The 12,135-nt window shown below is 34.5% G+C and overlaps 1 protein-coding gene across 1 annotated transcript in view; it reads right to left on the bottom strand.

Moving 5' to 3' along the window:
- LOC105360333 (E3 ubiquitin-protein ligase MYCBP2-like) overlaps window positions 1-10,858 on the bottom strand; it is a 14,553-nt gene extending 3,695 nt beyond the window's left edge. The window contains exons 1-18 of the mRNA XM_011497225.1: window positions 10,828-10,858; window positions 10,524-10,764; window positions 10,300-10,453; window positions 10,019-10,221; window positions 9,440-9,757; window positions 9,197-9,364; window positions 8,318-8,738; window positions 7,722-8,111; window positions 7,127-7,307; window positions 6,931-7,046; window positions 6,734-6,847; window positions 5,209-5,658; window positions 4,594-4,642; window positions 4,275-4,398; window positions 2,986-3,571; window positions 2,378-2,738; window positions 1,580-1,977; window positions 625-1,075 (exon numbers count right to left, since the gene is read on the bottom strand). Coding sequence (XP_011495527.1) covers window positions 625-1,075; window positions 1,580-1,977; window positions 2,378-2,738; window positions 2,986-3,571; window positions 4,275-4,398; window positions 4,594-4,642; window positions 5,209-5,658; window positions 6,734-6,847; window positions 6,931-7,046; window positions 7,127-7,307; window positions 7,722-8,111; window positions 8,318-8,738; window positions 9,197-9,364; window positions 9,440-9,757; window positions 10,019-10,054 — 4,163 coding nt within the window. The 5' untranslated portion in view covers window positions 10,055-10,221; window positions 10,300-10,453; window positions 10,524-10,764; window positions 10,828-10,858. The remainder of the gene's footprint in view (window positions 1-624; window positions 1,076-1,579; window positions 1,978-2,377; window positions 2,739-2,985; window positions 3,572-4,274; window positions 4,399-4,593; window positions 4,643-5,208; window positions 5,659-6,733; window positions 6,848-6,930; window positions 7,047-7,126; window positions 7,308-7,721; window positions 8,112-8,317; window positions 8,739-9,196; window positions 9,365-9,439; window positions 9,758-10,018; window positions 10,222-10,299; window positions 10,454-10,523; window positions 10,765-10,827) is intronic.
- Window positions 10,859-12,135: the final 1,277 nt, after the last annotated feature.

Below are 12,135 nucleotides of genomic sequence, written 5' to 3'. Positions count from 1 at the left end.
GATAGCAAGCGGGTTGTAGCTCGTCCTCGTTCCCGCTGGAATAAGCAGCCAACTCCGAGATGACGCGCGCCAAAAGGTAACAGCAGTGCAGCACCAAATGTGGTAACGACTCGCTCTTCTCTCCGTAGAGGCTACGCTTTACCGGTATGAGTATGAGATCCAAGAGTCTGTAATAGAAGAAAGTACGCCGTTGCGATTTTCTCACTCTCCACGAGTAGCCAGTTATCTAGAGTTTCTGCACATTCTCATGCTACATAGATATATACTGCAATTAATTACTCGTCCGACAAGGATTTTTCAAATTTTTCATACACGGTATACATGCGCAATTGGAATTCAAATATTTATTAAGCATTAAAAGCATCGTAAAAAGCATTGCATGTAATCATTAAAAATTTGATTAAATTGCTATAATTTTTTAATGACGTTAGTTTGGCGATGTAAACTAACACACGTACATTTGTATGAATATTGAAGGAGACAAAATTTGATTGAAATCTGTTAGGTCAAGCGCACGTGATTTATCGTTTACTTAGCTTTCTCGACGTTAATTTTATTCGATAAATAACAACTAAATAACTAACATTTCTATATTATAATGTAAAATCCGTTGGTATTGATTACCTGTCCAACACCTCGCGAAATGACCAATTCAAAATTTCCTTCCCAGTACTCTCAATTTGCGATTTATAACTAATCTGTTCCACCAGAATCGGATAATGATGCGGTTCGCTTGAGTTCAGCATCGGTAATTCGGCATTATCGGATGGACTTAACTGTCGCTTAACGCTATCGCTATTGTCCATGACGTTATTCAAGATCGGGAATGTACAGCGCAAGCGCACCGAGGAACTGCAAAGCGAGGCCAAAACAGCGGATAGCAATCTGTCCTTGCTGGTTGTACCCTGCTCCTTATCGATCTCCGACAAAAGTTCACAAAGAGACGTCCATTTAAGATAAGCTGTTGGATAAAATGCATGATAGCACGCGACAAATGTCTTGTAGCATTCTTCCAATATGGCGCCTGTCAGCTTATTTCGCAGAGTCGCTGAATTCTTGTTCATCTTCGTTTTGCCTGCGTTAAAACATTCGGGGCTTATATTTTTCATAATATTCTGCTAATTACGAAGTTTAATAATTTAGCATTTAATAACATATTAAACTTGGATGTATAATGCAACTCTTAATTTTTTAAAAATTTTAAAAAAACTCTTGAAAAATATCGTGCAACGTCAAGTTTAATTCAAAGCTTAAAATAGCCGCTCTAATGATTATATTAATAATCTGATCAATAATGTATGATATATAAATATACGAAGAATAAAGCAACTTAATACAGATTAAGCAAACTTTACGGCAATTTCATTGACTATGTTGCAAGAGTAATGGATAAATATTGAATATTTATTTCATTTAAGCTTTGCTCTTAATGTTCGCCAATATTGTCAGCCAGTAACAAGATATTTCATCCACGACAACTTCAATGAAAATGTTAATTATATCGAGACCTTTCATCTCATTAATCTTATTTATAATATAGGAATTGATCATGGACGCAGGGACAAATTACCGTTCATACCTTTCGTACTCGAGGTCACCGAGTCTGACAAAATCTGTCTCAACAAAGCTCTGATTTCACCGATGCACTCGGCCAATCTCACCGATTCTGAAGGAGTCTTTTTACTCGTCTGATTCGGATAAATCTCATTGGTGTAGGTTCTCAATAATCTCAAGCTTGCCTTACTAATATAAACCAGCCTGTCCATCTCGACAATTGTATACGAGGGTGATGACGCAATATATAAACTCGTATCGGTCATATTGGCTTTTAACGTATTCCAACTCCACTGCAACAATGATATCAATGAGTGAAAACACTCTTCCGTAACCGTTCTGCTGAACTCCTTTTTCAGTATGTACACTGCCTCCTCCTGATCCTTCTTACGACTATAATTTTGATTCTCCGGAGTAATCACTCTGTAAAAAGTAAAAAAAAAAGTAAAAAAAAAAGTAAAAAAAAAAAAAAAAAAAAAAAAAAAGAGGATAAGCGATAAAAGGTAAATTCATGCAGAGAATCGACCAATCGACGCATAGGTCCATCAAAAATAATTACAACGAATTCTATTCGATCGCGCATGCAAAGTATTATTAACTGTTACAATGTTACATGCTTTTGTCAATCGACGTTTTTTAACGTTCTGACGCCGTCGCCAAAATTATATACTTCATAAATAGTGACGATAGTGATAGTGAATTTGTAGTGGTAACGAATTTTCCTTGTTGGCTGATTTGTGCGCAGGTATATTATTGGCTATACAATCGTAACCAGCGAAAATAGAGACACGTGACATTTGAACAAAGTAAAAATAAGCTTCACCTGTACAGCAGCTGAGGAATTTGTCCAGCATTCACGTCACTGCCATTGTTGGCCTCTTTCGAGGTCTTGAAGTAAAATACGACCTGATCATCGGCGGTGACCATTTCGTGGCCTCCCGAGCCACAGTCGCTCGAAGGGCCGCTGACCTTTGCCCAGGCAACGTACCAGCGATTGGCTTGAAGGGCTACGGGCTCGTTAAAAAGTATGGAATACGTTTGCCGAGGCTCGCACTCGTACGGAATCTGATCGGTTTCGGCAAGAAGCTCGCCATCAATTTCTTCCTCGCCACCTTCTAATCCGATGTCGAAGAGCTTGATTTTTGCTGTGTATTCACCTCGACCACCGAATAGTCCATAGCCACCTTGAATTCATACAATCGTATCAAAGATTGTGCTTTGTCATTTGGAAATACATAATTACAATAAGCTATATCATTCATAGTAATAGCCTTTAAACAAATTAATTTTACTTTAATTTCTTTAATCAAAACGTATTTAATGACATTTTTACAAAACGTTCTTATTGACAATTGATTTAAAAAAAATATATATATGTAACTATTATATATATATATATATATATATATATATATATATAAGGAAATTTACCCAATAAAATGTCCGTATCAGACATAAATCTTATGGCCTCGATAGATTGTCCCAAATATCCCCATCCACCCCCGTGCTTCTCGAATCTTGACACCGTGGCAAAATCCTCTCTACTGTAAACTTTTTCATTAGACGATGGATTATTATCGCTACCCTCGACGATCACAAACTTCTCGTCCTGTGCCTGGGTAAGAGTATCCAGACACGCGAGTAAATGCATAGCTGCCTGAGACCTCGTCACGTAACAATTGGGAACTACCGGTAGGGCCAAACCGGGGCTCAAGATCGATACCTCCAGATTCGGAATCGTTCTCGCTTCGGTTGATATCACATTGTAATAGGTGATTTCGTTGTTCGAGGGGTTGAAGGCCCAAATGACATTGTACAGCGGATCCAAACATGTAGCACACTGATTGAAATCAACTTGATCGGTACCACTAAAGCTATTGCATAAGCCATCGCGTTTGTTAATCACGAGGCACTTGAACGAGTTTCTGTGTTCGGTGTAATTAGGTAGTACGATTATACAGTTCTTGTTAGCCATGACTGTACTTCGTGTCAGACTGATGCTGTTGATCTCGTCAACCTAATGAATAAAAATCATCATTGATTAACCGAAGCAACCAGTTTTAAATTCAATACGATAACAAATGTAATTTAAGTAGGTGCGTGAATGCAACGTACTCGATATAAATCACACGAAGTTTATCTATAATAAACAAACTCAATCTCGATTATTCTATACGTTTAAGAAATGTCAAATACGTGAGTGATGATTGTAGCATATCAAGTATAATGAATGTTGATGCAAGGGAAAAGACGAAAAACAGAAAGGGAGAGTTCATCGCCGAAAAACATGTAAATATATTTGTTTAAAATCAAGAAGACTAATATTGCTTCAAAATGCATAAATTATTCTCTTTTTTTTTATGCGCGAGTCAGGAATGTACATAATATGTTATAGCTGTAATAATAAACTTTTCTGCCGTTTGCATAACGTTACCTTACTCAGAATTCGTAATCTTAAAACTCAAAATAATAATTCAAAGTACTCTGTACAATTAACTCTATAGTGAGAAGAAAAAAAAAGAGGGAAAAAATGAAATATTAATTCAATGATTTAATGATCCGTGGTTGTCATAAAAAAAAAATCTCCTAATTCTAAGAGGAATAACAAAATTTAATAACATAAAAAGCAATGTTATATATATATATATATATATGTTATTATACATTCCAATGTTATAATCAATAACATTATTTTAAATTAAATATTCCACATAATTTACCTTAATGTAAGTCTGATCTCCGGAAGCACTGATCCACGTAGCTTTTCTGCCCCAACGTGGCCCGATATTCGGTACAATATTCGGAAAACTGTGCCAGGGTTGCGAGCGCTCGTTATCGCGATTACTCGGAGAAAAAGAGGAATTCGTAGCCATTGCGTTGTCCTGTTGTGGTTGATAGCGTTGCTGATGATGATAATGACACTGTTGCTGTTGCTGTTGCTGTTGCTGTTTTTGCTGCTGCTGATGCTGATGCTGATGCTGATGCTGATGCTGCTGATACTGCTGCTGCTGTTGCTGTTGTTGTTGTTGTTGCTGTTGCTGTTGCTGCTGCTGCTGTTGATCGTTCCACCAGTTCATACCTAACTGGCCTTTAATATACAAAAACACCGAAATTTTCGTTTATATATTCTTGTTTGTTCAAACAATATGCGTACTACTAGCATTATAAAATATTCAATGAATTTAGGAAAAATGCGGATATTTCATTATATTAACTTATTATGCATGACTAATATCAAATAAAAATTAAAAATAACTTTCCACACACTTTTCATTATCCAATTTAAAAAACTTCCATTAGAAATTACAAAAAATCAAAATTAATAAGTTAAAAATAGTAGTAACGTGCCCTTTCAACTTTTCCATAATATTATTTAATCATGCAATTTGCAATACTTTTTTCATTATTATTTAATTTATTTAATTTTTTTTTTTATTTATTTTATTTATTTTAATTAACATTTAATCAATGCTTTTTTGCAAGATTTCTTAATCCATATACCGATACAGCCAGTATTTAATGCAAAGCAAATAAAAACAAAGCAAAATTACAATCCTTTTCGAATAAATGATAAAATGTCGAATAAAAAAGCAGATGGACAGGAGAGGGGGGATAGGGGGGCAGATAATCCACGACAATGGGCCGAGAACTAACCTTTTTGATAGGCACCAAAAGCGTAGACCTCCCCCTTGGCCGTAAGTACAGCCGTGTGATTGCTTCCGGCGGCGATCTGGACAGCGGTGCCGGGTATTTTTACCAGCAGCGGTCCAGCTTGGGCGACCAGATTGCCGACACCCAGCTGCCCGTAAATATTGCTGCCAAATGTGAAGACCTCGCCGCTCTGCAGGAGAACGACCGTGTGATGGAGTCCGCAACACACCTGGACCACGGGACTGTCGCTGGGAATCGGTACTCGGGCGGGTGATATGCTTGCCACCCGCGTAGTATCGCCACGCTCGATGTCACTGCTGTCCCCAGCGACGGCTTCTTCCGCGGCAACCACGTGGACGTTACCCGCCGCAGCCGCACCCGAGCCCGAGGCTCCTGCCTCCCCCGCTCCTTTGGGTGGTACACATTTTTGCACCACGACAATCGGGCCGGCTACTACATTTATTCATATATATTTTTATTTGTCCATCTGTCTCTGTCTCTCTCTCTCTCTCTCTCTCGCCCTCTGCGCGTGTGGGTGTGTGGGTGTGCGCGCGCGCGAGCGCGCTCATTTATTTGTTTGTTTGTTTGCGTGTGGGGGGGGGGGGTACATAGATGCATATGTACAAGTACATATTAACGATCATGCGTGAACATTTAGATTTTATTTGTTTTTAATACTAATATGTATAATGTGGATTATATTGTGAAGCAAAGCACTAATGGCATCAGTTTTATACACTTAAAATAATAAGTTCTGATAAAAATTTCTAATAATTGATTAGTGTTCACGATAATAATCTTGTTAAATAAATTCTTAACAATTAATAATAAAATATAATAAAATATACAACTAATAAAACGGATTGCCGTCTCAAAATTATAGAATTTAATTCTATTTTGAAAATTATTTTTAACAAGACTCTATAAAATTTTATACTCCTTTTGCTTGTATCTAAATAATGCTTTATTTTTACATATTTTTTTTTTTTTTTTTAATTCACTATTAATCCTTATAATGATACATATTTGATTTCATCGTTGTGACTATCGTTAAACATCTAAAGTATTTGAAATATCTAAAGTAAAATATATAATAAATAAAGATATAAATGAAATTTATATTCAAATGCAATCTGTGAATATATAATGATTTTAATAAACGAGATATAACCCAATCAGATATTTCTCATTCATATTTTAGTTTTTACGCGTAATATTATTGTATTTATTAACATTGTAAGGTTTTAATTCCTAAACCGAAAGCTTATAATACTAATTTTAAAACTAAAAGATTCAATCTCAATGGTTTTCCTACGAACATATATGCCTGATTGCGAAAATCAATAAATTACAACAATAAACTAATACGAGCTTGAATTAGGAATTCAAAGAAAGTTAAATTTCATAATCTGTCTGCTTTGTTATTCAATATTTAGAAACTCTTTTTAATAATTTTCTGAAACTCTTTAATAATTTAATAATTCTTAACGTGCAGATTACAATTTCCTATTACAAGTAAAATAATCACCATGTATGTTTCGTTGGTTATTTTGCCCTTTCCATTGCTTTTGTTTTTTCTCTGCTAAACGTTTTCTAAGGATCTCACGAATAACCAATTTCGATACTTGAGAAGTACCATAAGCTAAAATAATCGGTATAGTTTATACATAAAAACGTGTACATTTAAAAACAAAATAACTCCCCTCAATCCGGTAGACAAATTACCTGCAGGTGCACGCAGTATTGGCATTTCTCCTTCGTTATCACACACTTTTCCAGCACAGATTCGACAACACCCACACTCCACGCAGCCACTGTCACCCTCGCCGCAACCACATTCTCTGCGCGAATAAATACGCATGATAATAAATTAATTAATATTCGTGAAGTAATTATGAAAATCGTGAAATATAACACTCACTGTCCAGGATTCCTTCCCGGTCTTATACTACTGAGACATGATTTGCTGTAACCTGTACATTCGCGACATACAGTGCAAATCATACAAGCTCGATGTCTCCATTGATGTTCACCTGGAGAACACATCTCATCCACTCGTATTCTTTTATCTTCGTCCCATTCTTCGCCAGCCTCTTTGCCATCTAAGAATTAGATTATTACTCCAGGTATTCTTTATAACAATAAAAAAGCGTTTAGCATATTCAATTCGATTTTATTTGACTTTGAATGATCGATTTAGCTCATCGATTTGTTGTTGTTGTTGTTGTTGTTGTTGTTGTTCTTGTTTTCGTTCAAAATTGTAAACGCGTATAAATTCGATATTTTCGAAACTCTTCGGATTAATTTTCATGAAAATTACCAATATAAATAAGAATTAAAAGAAGACTCATTTTGTTGAACGAAACAATATTCGACGCATGCCTACGTACTTAATATGCCTAACTAACTTTTATATTTAAAATGTAATCCCAATCATAAAGTGACGCAAATATTTTATTAGCCACAATACAAGCTCTTTGGCAATGCTGAAGCTTTAAAACAGAATATAGGCTTACCATTTTCAATACCAATGGCATCATCCTCGGTCATGCCGGTTTCCATAGCCGTAACACTAATATCCTTATTTATCGAATGTATAGTTGAAAAATCTCTACCGCACTGTCCTCTGTTATTTATTCCGAACGTATACAGCTGGCCCTTATTTGTTAAAATAGCGGCATGCGCCTTTCCCAGAGCAACATTAACAACGCAAACATCTTTAAGATCCGGAACCAATCCAGTAGTTTCATCACTATACAGCGTATCCTTGCCAAACATTATTAAGGAACCCTCTTTCGTTACTAAAGCGGTAGAGCCATTATTACACGCAGCTTTCACTATAAATTGACCCTCCACTTTTTGCATTTTCTTTGGTTTGCTTGGCTTTGGTTGTTGTCTAACTTTATCTGCGAATAAAAAATATAATTTATATAGAATGTAAATAGAAAATTGCTAAAATCTAATGCACAGAGTAGCAAATGTCAAATTTGATCATTTTTTTTCTTTTGCCTTGTCATTGGCTGGAAAATCTTTGATTTTAAGATTATGGCAACATTATCGTGTGCTGTGAATTATTATATAAATTGCTTTATATAAATAAATGTAGGCTTACTACTGTCTCCATCTTCGCCGCGTCTAGCAGTACCAGCGAAAAGCACAGATCCATCCTCGAGAATCAGAATAGCGTGTTGACCCTCGTGTCCAACCGCGAAATTCGTAACTTTGTACTTCTTTCCTATGGCAACTTCTAACCACCTATTGGATCTTATGTTATTCCTCATTCCAATGCATCTTCCCTTTCCGCTGTATAATAATTTACCAGAAACCGTTCGCAATAGCATGAATTCCTTCCCAGCAGCTACATATGCTATTTCATCATCGCAGCGAGGATTTAAAATATAAGAAGCCTGATCTTCGTCAAATGATGCATATCCAAATACATCTACACACTTCCTTGCTAGTTTTAGAGGAAGTTCTGATGTGACGGTGACTGGATTGCTCAAAGTATTTATTGTACGAACAACAAAGCCCTCCTGTTATAAAAAGAAAAAAGAAAAGAAAATAAAACTTGCATATATAGACGAATTTTTTTTTTTTTTTTTTATTATGAATTACATGCTCTTGGGACTTTTAACGTTTCATGACACTTTTAATAAGGATTGCATAAAAGAAAGCCTTACTGTGCCGGTTGTTTTTGTTGTAAACACGTTCGACACGTTAATGACAGAACTGCGGTGATGATGCGATTGCACTACAATGATTTTTTTTTTTATCCAACAAAAATAAAATACTAACGAAAAAATTATAATTCTAATATCCGTAATAATACAGAATTAAATATTGATTCAATGTAAGTGAATACTTGGCTACTTAAAACAATATTATAACAATAATTTATTGACAACAAGAGGAGCGCATAAAATGCATAGAGATAAATTAATGATAAATTAATTTCCGATAATTTTTAAAGTCTACTTCTGAAAGTACTTACATCTTTACCGGCAGTTATCATTCCTAAATTTTCACCATCTGAAAACATAAGGGATGATAACCAATCTTTTCCCTCTAAAACAGCGATCCCTCTTATTGCTAATGTATCAGCGTCTAATATCATTAGCTCGCATTGCTTCTTAGGAGCACATTTAAAATATAAGGAACTCTGAAATAAAGCAAATATATGAGATTGAGAAATGAGCATTAAAATGAAGATTTTGCTAGAACCTAGTAATAGTACATTTGCATAACCAATCCATCCTGTTTCTAATGGATAAAAGTCTGGCTTATGAGCATAAATGTGACCCCATATTGTACCACCGTGGCCATTACCAATTTTAAATAAACCACAATTGGTATGTAGGTACAAGTATTTGCCGTCGCTAATGAAGCTTCGTCCGTTCAAACTTAAATTATTTATTTCATTTGGTAATTTAAGCGTAGAGGTATAAATCTTAGACGTTTTAGGAACACCATGAGTTATCCAATCTGGCCGAGCAAGTTTTCCAAGCAGAACTGCATGTATACTTCTTTGAAGAGAAGTAAGTACAATAGGCATCTAAAGAATGACATACAAGAAATGTGCCAAAATGTGTAGATCGTATCATGCCAAACATCGTTTAAACTTAAAATAAGTTTTCTCACCTATTAACTGAGTTTGTAATTTTAATCTTATATCGGGTATATAACAAGCTATTTATACACAATATTACAATTGAATTATTTTCATAATGCAAATGATTCTAATTTATATATTAATTTATGAAAGCTTAAACAATCCTAACTCATAATTATATATTATATCATTTTAAAAATGAACCTGAATATTCTGTATGGCGAGTGCTCTTGGACTCATTAATAAAGCTGCTATCGTTGATAAAAGTCTACTTGTATCTCCACGAACGACAACTAAACTAAGTAAACAAGCGCAAGCGACTGCTGTTAAGTGACTTCCATCATTAGGTGCCGATGACTCAGGACCATGTGAAGTTGCGAGGTCCAAAAGTAAATCAAATAAAGGATCTGAAAAATTATACAATATAAAGTGTCAACAAAGTTTTGATAAGTAATTTTTTCACTTAAACTCGACTTATAACATACCAATAGCTTCATTGGGCTCAGCTTTTAAGCCCTCGGGTAATTGTCCTTGTAATACGTCCAACAGAGCGCTAAGAGCTTTAGTACATAACACTGGCTCCACTGCTCGACTTTCTCTCAATAAAGTGAAGACGCTTCTTAGACCTATTCCAACAATCTTGAAAAAAGTATGTAATTTCAATATCTAATTTAATTTTGAATATACCTCATTAAATTTAATAATTTACCTTTGGTAAGCTTTGCGTTGTTAATACTCGATCTTCATCATCGCTCTCAGAAATAATGCTGTCGCTGAATTCTGGAGGTACAGGTGAAGTACAATTTGGAGCTCTGTAAGCTTCGTTTATACGTCTGGCATGTTTCTCTAAAACGGCACCCCTTACACTGGCAAAAACAGCAAACGTAGACGCATTACTAGAAACTTCTATTTCAGGTGGACCAGTACAAATCACTTCTCCGCTAAAATCAACCTTAAAACAAAAAATTGCTCTTTTATTAAAAATTCGATATTAATTCAATTTTCTTAAGATTACCTTTTTTTTATCTTTCCTTTTAATTTTATTTTTCCTACATTTTTTCCATTCTCCTTTTAATCTGAAATTAATAAAAAATAATTAATAATTGTTAATCTGTTAATTTTATATCAAACTACTTATTAAATTAAACATGTGCATAAATTAAACAAACGCACACACATACACCCGCGCGCAAATGCGCAGATGCATGATAATAATGAATAAATTAAAAATATTAAAATGAACAAGTACACAAAATTATTAGATTTGTTCAGTAAAATAAAAGATTTATCTAATTTTTTAAGATCTTGAAGATATTGCGATAAATACATTTTTCATTCATTTTTGGATAAATTGTAAATTTATCGAAACTTTTTCGTCCAGCAAGCAGACGACTTTCTTCATAATTTTAAAAAGAAAAATCAATAAGTTGAATGAATAACATTTTAAGTTTCAAATATATTTATTATTTGTAAAATGTTTATTGTTTTTAAATGACTGAATAAATAAATAAATAAATCTCCTATTACTCAAAAAAAAAAAAAATAGAAATTGTAATAAATCGTCCGCATCATAGAATTTTAATAAATTTACTATATTTATTATTCATTATTATTTCAATATGTGTATATAAACATGTATAACATAATAAATAGAGGAGGAAATTATCTAATATTTAACAATATGACAAATAATTAATTGTTAGTAATTCTATTATTACAAAACTACTATGTCAATAATAAACAAAAACATTTCAAAACGGTAGTTGACATTTGACTATAAATTTTGAGGTTATCTCGTGTCGTCTGTTACAGACCAGAACTTCACAAAATTTATAACAATTCTGAAATTATCTTGACTGAAGTATCCTCTACGGTGATAATATATTTTAAAAGGAATAGACGATCATCAAAAGTAGTTGAAAGAAATGCCGAAATAGACCAAAGTTTTTGTTAGATTGTCAAAAAAGTGAGGTTAACCCTGTTACCTCTGTGCCTCAGCGATGCTTTTGAAGAGATCGTAGAAGCACTTGCCATAACCGTCCGGCTCTGGGAGAAGCTTCTCGTGGTCCCCGTTTAACATCCTTCCAATTAAAGCCTTTGCTAAGAATACCCAGACGTAGACTTCTGTCGATTAATGTTTATCACCTATTCATCTTCGCCTATCGATCTTCAGCGACAGCAGCTGCTATTTCATATTCATCGGCTTTCGCCAATTAAATTTGAATCGTGACAATTTGAATTGAAAGAGACGTTTAATTATCGTGCTAGCTTAATTAGAAAATTACGAGTAAATTTTGGTGGCCAACGGCTCACCACACCAG

The sequence above is a fragment of the Ceratosolen solmsi genome, unplaced genomic scaffold, assembly GCF_000503995.2.
Source record: "Ceratosolen solmsi marchali unplaced genomic scaffold, CerSol_1.0 scaffold13, whole genome shotgun sequence".
Lineage (NCBI taxonomy): Eukaryota > Metazoa > Arthropoda > Insecta > Hymenoptera > Agaonidae > Ceratosolen > Ceratosolen solmsi.
The sequence above is the reverse complement of the archived record's forward strand: the minus strand, read 5'-3'. Positions and strand labels throughout refer to the sequence as shown.